The sequence below is a fragment of the Mustela erminea genome, chromosome X, assembly GCF_009829155.1.
Source record: "Mustela erminea isolate mMusErm1 chromosome X, mMusErm1.Pri, whole genome shotgun sequence".
NCBI lineage: Eukaryota > Metazoa > Chordata > Mammalia > Carnivora > Mustelidae > Mustela > Mustela erminea.
In genome coordinates this window covers 17,436,106-17,448,440 of record NC_045635.1, presented here as the reverse complement: position 1 = coordinate 17,448,440, position 12,335 = coordinate 17,436,106, and the positions used below count along the sequence as shown (strand labels likewise).

The following is a 12,335-nucleotide window of genomic DNA, read 5'->3' as shown; positions in this document are numbered from 1 at the left end:
TGAGCCACCCAGGCACCCCAATAAATAAAATCTTAAAAAAACAATTGAGGGCGCCTGGGTGGCTCAGTGGGTTAAGCCGCTGCCTTCGGCTCAGGTCATGATCTCAGGGTTCTGGGATCGAGCCCGCATCGGGCTCTCTGCTCAGCAGGGAGCTTGCTTCCTCCTCTCTCTCTCTCTGCCTGCCTCTCTGCTTACTTGTGATCTCTCTCTGTCAAATAAATAAATAGAATCTTAAAAAAAAAACAATTGATCTCCAATGAGTCTGCATTAATATTATCATAATTGGCATAGGTTTCCTTACTCTGTAACACTGGATGCTATGTTAGATTTTGTCATCTGCTATGTTTGAAGTAAAATCTGTTGTGATTTGTTTAAGCTTGTACATTTTCCATGTTTATTAAAGGACTATTTGTATGTCTGTTGAGAACTATTTCTATCCCTCACCTGTTTATACATATATTTTTTTACTAATTTGTATATATTATGCCTGAATGTATATATTGAAGAATTTGGTCCTTTTTTTAAAAGACTATTTATTTGAGAGAGAGAGAGACAGAGATAGTGAGAGAGTAAGAGTAAGGCAGATCCTATCCAACCAAGCCACCCAGCGCCCCTGAATTTGATCCTCTGTAAGAGGTATTACAATTTTTCTTCCAGTTTGTTTTTTGGCCTGGTTTATAGTTTTGCCTATGCAGACATTTTACATTTTGGTGTGGTCAAATTGCTCCTTTGTGTTAAGTCTTTCCCAGTTCAAGATTATAAAGATACTCACCTGGTGTTTTCTTATACTGCTTTCATAGCTTCGTTTAAAAAACAAAATTAAAACAAAACTTTTTTTTGCCCACTGGAATCTATTCTAGTGAAACGAACTTAGGCATACAGTTATAATCCCCCGTCAATTGCTAGTCCCATTACAATTTCACAAGATAATCCATCCCCAACACTGATTAGATTTGCCACTGTTAACATGTGTTAAATCCAGCTTTTCCCCAACTCCTCAGGATGACAGTCCACGAGTAGATTGTCATGAGAGTTGCACTCTCACTATTTCTCCCTTATCAGGATAATTCCACCACACAACCATAGCATAGACCCTAACATCTTCCCATCCAAACAGGGGCGGGGCACAGAGCAGCACTGCTTTCCTGAATCTCCGGGCAGCTTCTTTTCTCTTGTTAGGGATGCAGCTGGTATCACATCACCCCGCTAAACTCCAGATTTGCCCATGATGGCTAAGTGGCAATAAGGGTGGTAGAACATACACATTTCCCTTATTTAAACAACCTCTTGTCCATTAATGATTTGTTTGTAAGTATACCAAAGGAATCTTTGTTATAACTTTTACTTTTTCTAGAGCAGAGTGTTTTGACAGTGACACCAGTGGCATTTTAGGCCACATCATTCTATGATGTGGGGAACTATCTTGTGTACCTGAGGATGTTTACCAACATCCCTAGCCTCTACCCGCCCAATAACAGTAGCACCCTCCCCATTTTCTCTGTTTTCTAGCTATGGTATTTATATAGGCACTTTTTTTTTCCTTCTTCAGAAGAGGTATTTTATTTTTGCTTTTTCTATTACACAAGATATACACATCAAGTGTTAAAAAGTCAATATATATATACAATATATTCTACAACTGAGCACCACTCTCTAATTGAACATGCAAAGAAATTATACTAAACAGCAGCAGCCAGCAGTATTTTGGGGAAATAAAATGACTAAAATAGATTTAAATTGACCAATACTTTTAAGTCACATCTAATTCAAGACCAACGAAAACAGTGCAGTTAAAAGTTAGCTTTGTGTTAACATCAAAGAATATAACCAAAATTAAGATAGCAAACAAAACCTATGTTTTTTTTTAAACAGGAAACTATATATGTATGTAATTGTTCATTGTTTTGCATGCAAAACATTATCAATCTTCAGAAAAAAACATACAAAGAATTACCAAACATATTCCTAAAAGTATAAATATGAACATTTGGAAACTACAGAATTTTAAAAACTTGCAAGCAATACATGAGCTTCATATTTTAAAAAACCCTGAAAAGAAGTTCCATTTTTAGAAGAGCTGTGTAATGAACTGTCTTTTGATATGACGTTCACAAATTATCCTCCTATTGGGACCAAACTTTACAAAACTACCATGTATTTCAAATAGCATTACAGAACAAGATATAACATCTTAACCATGTATTTTATATAAAAGAATACTTTTTTAAAATTTTTACTTTCACTTTTACTAGTCTACTAAAACATGACCCTTAGATGTGTAGGAATCATTAAAAAAATTATTTCCTAGAAGCAATACACAAGAGAGGCATATTTATTTGCAATCACACTCCTAGAAGACACCTCCCAAGTTTGGAAAGGGTCTTCTCTTTTTACTGGCTGTTTTTGTTCCTCGCATGTGTTAAGATATGAGATTTCAGGTTAGTTGACTGAGCGAACTTCTTACTACAGCCATCAAACGGGCACACGTAGGGCCTGTCTCCGGTATGGATTCGCACATGTGTACGCAAATTGAAATCCAGGGAAAAGCGTTTTCCACAGCCTTCAAATGTGCACTGGAAGGGCTTCTCTCCAGTATGCACCAGTTGATGTCGTTTTAGTTTTGAGCTCTCGACAAAAGCTTTGCCACATTCTGCACATACGTGGACTCGAGGACCGTGAGTGTGCAGATGTTTCCGCATAGCAGAGTTATCCTTGAACATCTTCACACAGCCTTTATGAGGGCAAGCTATGGTTCTTGGCGCATCTTCTTTGGGTTTTCTTGGCTTCATTCTAGTAAATTCTGCCAGTTGTTTAGGATCTGAGAGATCAATACCAGGTAATCCTTCGGGAGGAAGCTTCTTTCCGGTCATGTACTCTGAATAATCAGGAGCTGAGCTCTCTATCTGTCCTGTCTCATCGTCTTTTTTCTCGCTCGGGGACCACATGGTGACGGAGAACTCACCCTCCAGAGTTTTGATCTGCACCTGCTTCTGCTCCCATTTCTTGGCGCCCATCTCGGAGTTGCTACTTCCCGCCCGCGGCTCACTGGTCGTGTAATTTTTCTTACCGCTGGCCTTCTTGCTTTGGCTGCTGCGCTTCTTGCTGCGGGTGTGCGTTGATGAGGATGCGGAGGCAGACAAGGAAGCCAGGGTCTGCTGGAAGCATTCATCTTCATCAACCGGAAGGACCATCTGGTCCTCGAAACTGCTGTGGGCCTGCAGGTTGTCTGACTCGTAGTAGCCCACCACTTCCTCCTGTGTCTGCACCATGATTATATCCTGGTCGTGGTCCCCTTGGTTCGGGTTGTTGGTAAAGAGTGGCTGCAGCGCGATCAGAGGTGGATGGTGGTGGCCACCGTGGACCCAATTGCCGCTGATAATCTCGTACTCTGCGATGGTTTCCATCGCCATAGCCTCCACAGGGATGGTCTCGAAAGGAATGGCCTCCACCACGGGTATGGTCTCCACAGGGATGGTCTCCATGGGGATGGACGCCACAGGGACAGTCTCTACTGGGGCGCTCTCCACATGGATCTGGTGCAGCTCCACAATATCTGTAAGGAACTCCGAACTTTCCGTGGAGATGTAGAGAGTGTCGTTTGAAGCCATGGCTGGGAGCTCCATGAAGGCTCTGGTTCCCGGAAAGCGAGCGGGCGGCTGGAAGGCTGTGTTAAAGGCTGACAGAAAAGCGAAGCGCTCCAGAGGAAAGCGCAAGCGCCAGAGGCGGGTGTGGGCGGTTGAGCACGAAGACGCTGAAGACTCGGAGGACACGGAAGGACTGGAAGACGCGCGAGGGACTCCACTGAAGCCGCTAAAGATTCGGAAGACGCAGAAGGAGTGGAAGACGCGTGGAGGACTCCGCTGAAGCCGCTAAAGATTCGAAAGACGCGGAAGGAGTGGAAGACACGCGGCAGCCTCCGCTGAAGCCGCTGAGGACTCGGCAGACGCGAGTGCTTCTGGGAGCGCCAGGCGCATGCGCTTCCCACTACCTCAACAAACGCGTGCTTACGTTCACACTTACGCGCTCGTGGACGCTCCAGTCCTCATGAACACGTCACCCTCCCCTCCCCACTCCGAATGCCACGCTATTGTTTTTTGACTATTAATTCGGTAAACCAGGTTCTTCACTGAATTTTTCTCCTTTCTGTTGATTTTCCCTTTTCCTTCCCCCACCAAAGCATGTAATAGTACCTGAAAAAAAGGCTTACATTATTTTTGCTTTTTCTTCCCTCTTCCTGTACTGACCCACATTTAGGGACCCATTTCATAGTATCAGTGATAACCGATAATGGGACTGCTTGTCTTGTCCTTTAATAAGAATGCGTGTTAGTGTTATGTCATTAGGAAGTATCCGGCTATTTTTATTTCTACTAAGGAAATTTTTTTTTTTTAGCCATTAATGATGGTAAATTTTGTTAAATACCGAGTCCGATATCTGCTGAGATGAAGATTTTTTTCCCCTAATGGTAAATAAAGCTTAACAGTTTCAAATAGATTTCCTATTGTTGAACCATACTTGTGTTGTGTAGAGACACCGTATGTAGTTTTTGGTACTTTACAGGATGTATCAGTGTTCTATTAGCCTAATTTTTTTAAAAAAAAATTCCTTCTCCATGCGATACGGAAAATCTATACTGAATTGGAATTAAATAAAAAGCCAACTTTCCTTGAAGACTGGAAAGAATTACACCTATGAAACTTTCAGGGGCACTCTTCATCAACTTTCTTAACTTCTCCCGTTGTAATTAATTAGCCTATTTAGGTTTTTTTTCTATCTTCTCTGGAGTTTACATCATTTATACTTTTAAATAATTATCCCAGTTTTAGAAAATTTTCGGCAGAGATGAACAAAGAACAATTTTATAATTTTAATTTTTTTCTGTATCAGTTATCATTCCCCAATCTGGCTGCAAATTCTGTCTATACTGCTTTTTACCATGTTTACTCCTTTTTTTCTTCAAAAAGCCTCTTGGACTTTTTTTTTCCTAATTTATAATTTTTGTTTGTTTTTTTTTCCTAATTTATAATTTTCTACCTACATTCTTATTAATTATATTGCTTCTTAACTATTTTATAGTTTTTTCCTTACTTCTTCAGTTGAATGCTTACCTGACTTATTTTCATTTCTTATTTCATAACTGCATAAGGCAGTGAATTTTCCTTTCAGCAAACTTTTACAACTTATGTCATTATCATTTTTAAATATACTGCAATTATATTTTGAACTAGATTTGCCAATTTTCATGTTTCATGGTCACTTGAAAAGAAACTGTGTTGATATATAGTTTGATCTATTTATTGAATTTTACTTTACTAATTTGAGTTTTGATGATCTGACTTTTCATACTTTTCTGCCATGTACTGAGAGATGAGATGAGCTTCCTTTATTACATTTTTGTTTTTTCCATGCACTTGCACCTTTTTCATTTTTGTTTTGCTGGTTTGTTACTTGATGCAGTGAGTTCACAATGATTACATTTTCACTGTGGATTACACACCTTTTGATTATTAAGTCACCCCCTATGTCTAACTAACCTAATGTAGATATAGTTCCTGTTCACATTTGTATGGTATGTCCTGTTCATTTTACTTTCAACCTTTTAAAAATTGTTGTTTTTGAAGATACTGGAATGTAAATTATTTTGCTTTATTACTTAAGAAAAATAAAATTTAAGTAATCTCTGTACCCAACAGGGGGCTCGAACTCACAACCCTAAGCTCAAGAGTCACATGCTTCTCAGACTGAGTCAGCCTGGAGCCCCTTGTTTTGTTACTTTTAACTGAGAATCTTACAAACTGAATTTATCAACCAAAAGGTGAGATGTTTTCATTTGTGATGTGAATATTTTCTATAATGATACACATATGAATAAAGAAATTTAAGTCTGTTACCTGCACAGAATATCCTTAGTTGCTGGACTGGTGATATAAGTTGCAAATGAGTAGTGAACAGATCAACAAATGCTCCAGGATAAATAATGAAGAGAAAAATCCCAAAGCCATTAAATCGAACTTGTTCCCTAAGAAATCATAAAGAAAAAGGAATTTACTACTAGTATTGCAGTTTTCAAATTAATAATGTATTTAATCTTAAAACTTGCCACTGTGATTTAAATTCTTGCTTAACAAGTCTCTCTGGACAATTGAGAAAAATAAACTCATATATGATGTATATTTATCTTATAATTTTACAGTAGTGTATGGGTTTGGTTATCTATGAAACTGCATTATGTAAAACAAGGGCATTCTGAAATAGGCTTAAAACTTTGAAAACTTTTTGAAACCAACAGGCTGAGCAAATAACTTGAAATTAGTCACGTATATAAAGAAATGGTTAATATTTCTGTGAGAAACTAAATGAAAAACATTTTTATGGTTTACTCTGAATTATTTTCAGAGAAGGACACAAAAAATGTAAAGTATCTATATTTGTTTTAGCCATTATTAATAAAAGTGTAGGTTTATTGAAGTATATTCCTGAATTATTGTTAATTCATAATACATAATGCTCAGATTGTTCTTAAGAGGACTATTTTTTATCAATTCATTCTTTAAAAATGGAATTACTTCTAATAGTCTCATAAGGCCAAACAGCTACGCTAAAAAAAAAAAAAAAATTCCCCAAATATATTGTGCTGTCATTTAGTACTGATTGACTTTCACTTGTCAGTTGGATTTTATAAGATTACTCACACTGTTTCACAAACATACATTGAAGTATTAAACTGTTAATAACAATGATTTTATATGCAAAACCCTAAAAGCTGCAATGCTAAAAATATGGAAGCAAAGGAGAGAGAGAAAAAAAGTAGCCTCCTACTTAAACCACTATATGTCACATTTGTGTAACAGTATACGCTCTGTCAAGATGAGAGTTTATTGGCAGCCAACAGACTTGTGTTCATAAGCAATGGGAAAGTAGTAAGAAGAAATTTCATCTTCTTCTATAAAATCTTTTATCTGGTACACACACCCAGGGGATAAAACACATTCCCATCAGTATGTGTGTTCATCATGGCAGTAATTATCAGAGGGAGTGAAGGGGGCACTGTGCTTCCCTATCACAACTTTCTAAGTTTAGGAACCTTTAAAATGCTCAGGTATAATTACAATGATATATTTGTGTAGTGAAGACAAGAACATGGTATGATACTTGAGCAAGTTCCAGGTCTCATCCTCTCTTATCTTCTATTTGGGTTTCTAGACAGGCTATGATATTTGTTAACAATCCCAGAGCTTTCAGTGTTCTTGCTTTGACCAGCATAGGCTGTGAGTAGAAGCAGAGCATTTCAGCCAGTAAGTCAAACAAAGTACTAAGAAGGCAGACAGGTGGGCTCAAGTTTAGCAGTTACTATTCTAACCTAATGATAAATACAAAGATTAGGTTTCAGTTTGAGGAGTTCTTTATAGATCTTGGATATCAGCCCTTTGTCTAACATGAACAGACACTTCTCCAGTGAAGGCATACAAACGCTATCAGACACATGAAAAAATGTTCATCATCACTAGCCATCAGGGAGATTCAAATCAAAACCACATTGAGATACCACTTTACAGTAGTTAGAATGGCCAAAATTAACAATACAGTAAACAACATGTGTTGGAGAGGATGTGGAGAAAGGGGAACCCTTTTCACTGCGGGTAGGAATGCAATTTGTTGCAGCCACTTTGGAAAACAGTGTGGAGATTCCTTAAGAAATTAAAAATAGAGCTACCCTATGACCCTGCAATTGCACTGCTGGGTATTTACCCCAAAGATACAGATGTCGTGAAAAGAAGGGCCATCTGTACCCCAGTGTTCATAGCAGCAATGGCCACAGTTGCCAAACTGTGAAAAGAACTAAGATGCCTTTCAATGGACGAATGGATAAAGATGTGGTCCATATATACTACGGAGTATTATGCCTCCATCAGAAAGGATGAATACCCAACTTTTGTAGCAACATGCATGGAACTGGAAGAGATTATGCTGAGTGAAATAAGTTGAGCAGAGAGAGTCAATAATCATATGGTTTCGCTTATTTGTGGAGCATAAGGAATAACACGGAGGACATGGGGAGATGGAGAGAAGGAAGTTGGGGGAAATTGGAGAGGGAGATGAACCATGAAAGACTGTGGACTCTGAGGAACTGAGTGTTTTGGAAGGGAGGAGGGTGGGAGGTTGGGTGAGCCTGGTGGTGGGTGTTGTGGAGGGGACATATTGCATGGAGCACTGGGTGTGGTACAATAAACAATGAATTCTGAAACACTGAAAAGCAATTTAAAAAATAAATAAAAAATTTTAAAAAAAGATTGGGTTTCAGGGTTTGATGAAAATCTTGAAGCACCATGAAGATATAAGAAGGCTGGCAAAGGATAGAAAGACCTAGATTATAGATGTGCATAGTTAACTGAGTATTCATCAACATATTAATCTTTATAAAAAAGTAGGTACCTCAAAATAATGTGGATATGCACCAGGCAATATTCACAGAAAGAAAAAAATAACTATCAAATGTAGCAGATTTTTGTAATAAACCCTAAGTAAAAAGTTATTACATGTAGTAGAAAGAAATATATCATTACCTAATAGCGGCTATCCCATGTCCAATTTCATGTACAACACCACTAATGAGAACTGCAGCGAAGAAATAGGTCAGTTGGTTGACAGGTAAATTTATACCGGGAACCTGTTCACAGACACAATGATAAATACACATGTGGGCACAAAGAAACCACGATGTTCACTCCATGTTAAAGCTTAAACTTCCAGGCTGAAGGTTCTGTAAACTAAAAGTGGGGGTGCCAGTTGGTTAAGCATCTGACTCTTGGTTTCAGCTCAGGTCATGATCTCAGGGTCATGAGATCAAGTCCCACCTCGAGCCCCACTTCAAGCTCAGTGCTTAGCACCGAATCTGCTGGAGATTCCCCCGCACCCCCCACCCTGGCTTGTGCTCTCTTTCTCAAATAAAGAATAATTTTTTAAAAAAAAGTAAGTAATATGACTATCAGTGGTTACTTCTCTACTTCTATCATAATAAAAGTAAAAACATCAGTTTTTTCGAACTAGGCAGTTTTTGAATTAAGCACACCACCAATCTAAAGATAACAGTGAACACCAGGTTAAAAAGTCAAAACTTTCATGTCCTGAAGTCTTCACCATGGGAAAGAATTAGGAAGGCAGGCAAAGTGCCAGGGAATGTGGAGTGACAGCGACAGAGTCAGCAACTGTTCTACCCTCTGGAGCTGGAAGCCTGATTGGGAAATTCTTGTTACAATTCCTAGTCCTTTCTCTGAATTTTTATTGCAAGGTTCCAAGTACTTAGGTGAGTAATATAGGATATTCCTGCCTCCCATCAATGAGTTTTCATTTTAGTATTCTCAAATTACATGAGCACTGGCAATCAGGGTAGTGTAATCAAGTGCCTCACTGGTGTGGGAGTGGGAGCACCCTGCCCTCCATTTCTTTGATGCCAATAATTTGTCTAGTACATTGGTCAGAAAAATATATCAAAATGATACATACAATTTTTACATTAACATTCAATGCAGGAAAGAAGTCCTTTGGAATGTACAGACATATCAAGGACTTACAAAGCAGCAGAACTTGTCCTGCAAGCACATGCTCCCAAGATGATGTGCATGTACGTATCACTGAATACACAAAGCAAGTTTACTGCTGTAAGTGTTATATGGTATAGTTTTTTAGATACCCAAGAATCATCTTGTCAGGTAAATAACCACTCCCAAGTTATGTCATCTGTTAAGGAAAAATTCCATATATTAGGTTAAGTGGGACACACCACGCATTTAATATTATTCACACACTGAGCATCTGTTTCTCATAGTCCAGGAGCTGGACCCTAAAAATATCCTTCTAGAGGAAATTCCTCCTCTGTCTTATTATTACTTTAATTATAAAATGTGTTTAAAGCAGGAAAAACAGGAAAATTCAAAGAAAAACAGAAGCCTATAATGCTGCTTCCAAAACACAAAACAAAAAACCATTCTCGATGTTTTAATTTATGTCCTTCTAGTCTTTTCATATATATAAATATATATATATATGCATTTTTAAAAATTATACTTTTATTACACCTCTGGTTTTGAAACCTGCCCCTTTCACTTAACGATATCATCAACATTTTTCCATGAGTGTTTTCTGGTTCAACGTGATTTTCAATAGCTGTACTGCATTCTATAAAATAGACTGTTAGGCATTTAATCATTTTAAAAAGTTTCTCCTCTTATAAATATTGTGATGAACATATTTGGGCACATATATTCAAATATTTTGGGTGAATAATTCTTAGACAAACATGGTTGGTTCAGGTTCTGGACACATATCACTTGGGTTTGACATTCTGGATCCATCTCTAACTAGCTAAAGTGACCTTAAGGAAGTTTGGATTATTACCCCCAACATTGCAATTTCTTCACTATTAAAATGGAAATAACCACACTTACATAAGGGGAAATTCTGAGGATTATATAAGAATCCTTGGGGTGCCTGGGTGGCTCAGTGGGTTAAGCTTCTGTCTTTGGCTCAGGTCATGATCCCAGGGTCCTGGGATCAAGCCCCGCATAGAGCTCTCTCTCAGCAGGGAGCCTGCTTCCCCACCCTCACGCCGTCTCTCTGCCTGCCTCTCTGCCTACTTGTGATCTCTCTCTCTGTCAAATAAATAAATAAAATCTAAAAAAAAAAATCCTTGCCCCATGTTTAATATTATGTGGGTAATAAATGCTGTCATTACACAAAATTTAAAGGACTGTGATACATATCAAACTGTTCTCCAGAAGCAGACCCTTCCATAACCTTGGGCAAACTTGTATTATTCAAGTCTTTCAAATCTGCAATTTGAGGGATATAAAAAGTATCTCATTGTTTGATTTGTATTTCTTTGATGATTATTAAAGCTCAGTTTTCCCCCTGCTTCTGACCACTGACAGGTCTTTTGTGAGCCAGTCTACTCATGACTTACTAGTTTTTTCTCCTAGAGTATTCTTTTGTTCTTACTGCTGTGGAAGATCACTTCGAGTATCAATGATCAGTCCTCTGTAATACATATCACAGATGCATCCCCAAGTTCTTCTGATTTTAATTTTACTTTTAGTTTTTTGATATATAAGAATTTTTATGTCATCAAATCTATCAATATTCATGGTTTGTGCCATTAGTGTTATGCTTATGTCATCCTAATTCTGTGTTCATATAGCAGAAGCCTGTTTTTTATCTTTTGATTTCTTATGATTTTGTGTTTCAATTTTAATTCAATTGAAATTTATTTTTGTGCATAGAGGAGTTTCACTTTTAAGTCTCCTTTAGTGACTGAAGAGGAGATTCAAGCCATGTTGCTTGGATCACTTTCTTTCTTTCTTTTTTTTTTAAAAGATTTATTTATTTGACAGACAGAGATCACAAGCAGGCAGAGAGGCAGGCAGAGAGAGAGGGGAAAGCAGGCTCCCTGCCCAGCAGAGAGCCTGATGTGGGGCTCGATCCCAGGACCCTGAGATCATGACCTGAGCTAAAGGCAGAGGCTTAACCCACTGAGCCACTCAGGCGCACCTCCTGGATCACTTTCTAAATTCATTAATTGCAAGTGTCTTTCCCTAGTTATGAAACTAGTTTTCATAACCTTCATTTTTAATGTATGCATAATATTTCACTATATGACAATCCCATAACTTAAGCATTCCTTAATTATACACCGTGGTTGTGTCTAATTCTTCATAATAATAAATGATGTTAAGGTAAGATTTTGAAGAACACTTTTTTTGCATATTTGTAAGTGTTTCCTTAAAACTAGAGTCCTAGATTCAAAAAATATGAATATTATTGATGCTCATTATCTGAAGTTCTCTTTACTCAGCCCCTACTAGCCAACTCTTTCTTTTTTTTTTAAAAGATTTTATTTATGTATTTGACAGATAGAGATCACAAGTAGGCTGAGAGGCAGGCAGAGAGAGAGAGGAGGAAGCAGGCTCCCCACTGAGCACACAGCCCGATGTGGGGCTTGATCCCAGGACCTTGGGATCATGACCGGAGCCGAAGGCAGAGGCTTTAACCCACTGAGCCACCCTGGTGCCCCCTAAGCACTCTTTCTAAGAATATCAGGGTATGCTCTTCCTCATACCTGCTCCGTTTCCATGTTGTCAGAGGTCTTCTGCCTGTTAAGATCACTAGCTTCCATTTCTCTGACTTCTCTTTTAAATTTACGTACTTAAGATTAATTTTTTAAAAGATTTATTTATTTATTTATTTATTTATTTGACAGACAGAGATCACGAGTAGGCAGAGAGTCAGGCAGAGAGAGAGGAGGAAACAGGCTCCCTGCTGATCAGGGAGCCTGATGCGGG

The 12,335-nt window shown here is 38.2% G+C and overlaps 1 protein-coding gene across 5 annotated transcripts in view; it reads right to left on the bottom strand.

Annotated features, from left to right (window-relative positions):
• The window catches only part of MBTPS2 (membrane bound transcription factor peptidase, site 2), a 78,786-nt gene that overhangs the window by 56,951 nt on the left and 9,500 nt on the right, over window positions 1-12,335 (bottom strand). For 4 of the 5 annotated variants that reach the window (XR_004282497.1, XM_032330370.1, XM_032330371.1 and 1 more), the window contains exons 4-5: window positions 8,565-8,668; window positions 5,892-6,019 (exon numbers count right to left, since the gene is read on the bottom strand). Coding sequence is in view for 4 of the 5 variants with exons in the window: in XM_032330370.1 (XP_032186261.1) it covers window positions 5,892-6,019; window positions 8,565-8,668 (232 nt within the window). In the remaining variant the exon portion in view is untranslated. Of the gene's footprint in view, window positions 1-1,533; window positions 3,677-5,891; window positions 6,020-8,564; window positions 8,669-12,335 lie in introns of those variants that run through there. The other variant, XM_032330369.1, reaches the window with a different exon arrangement.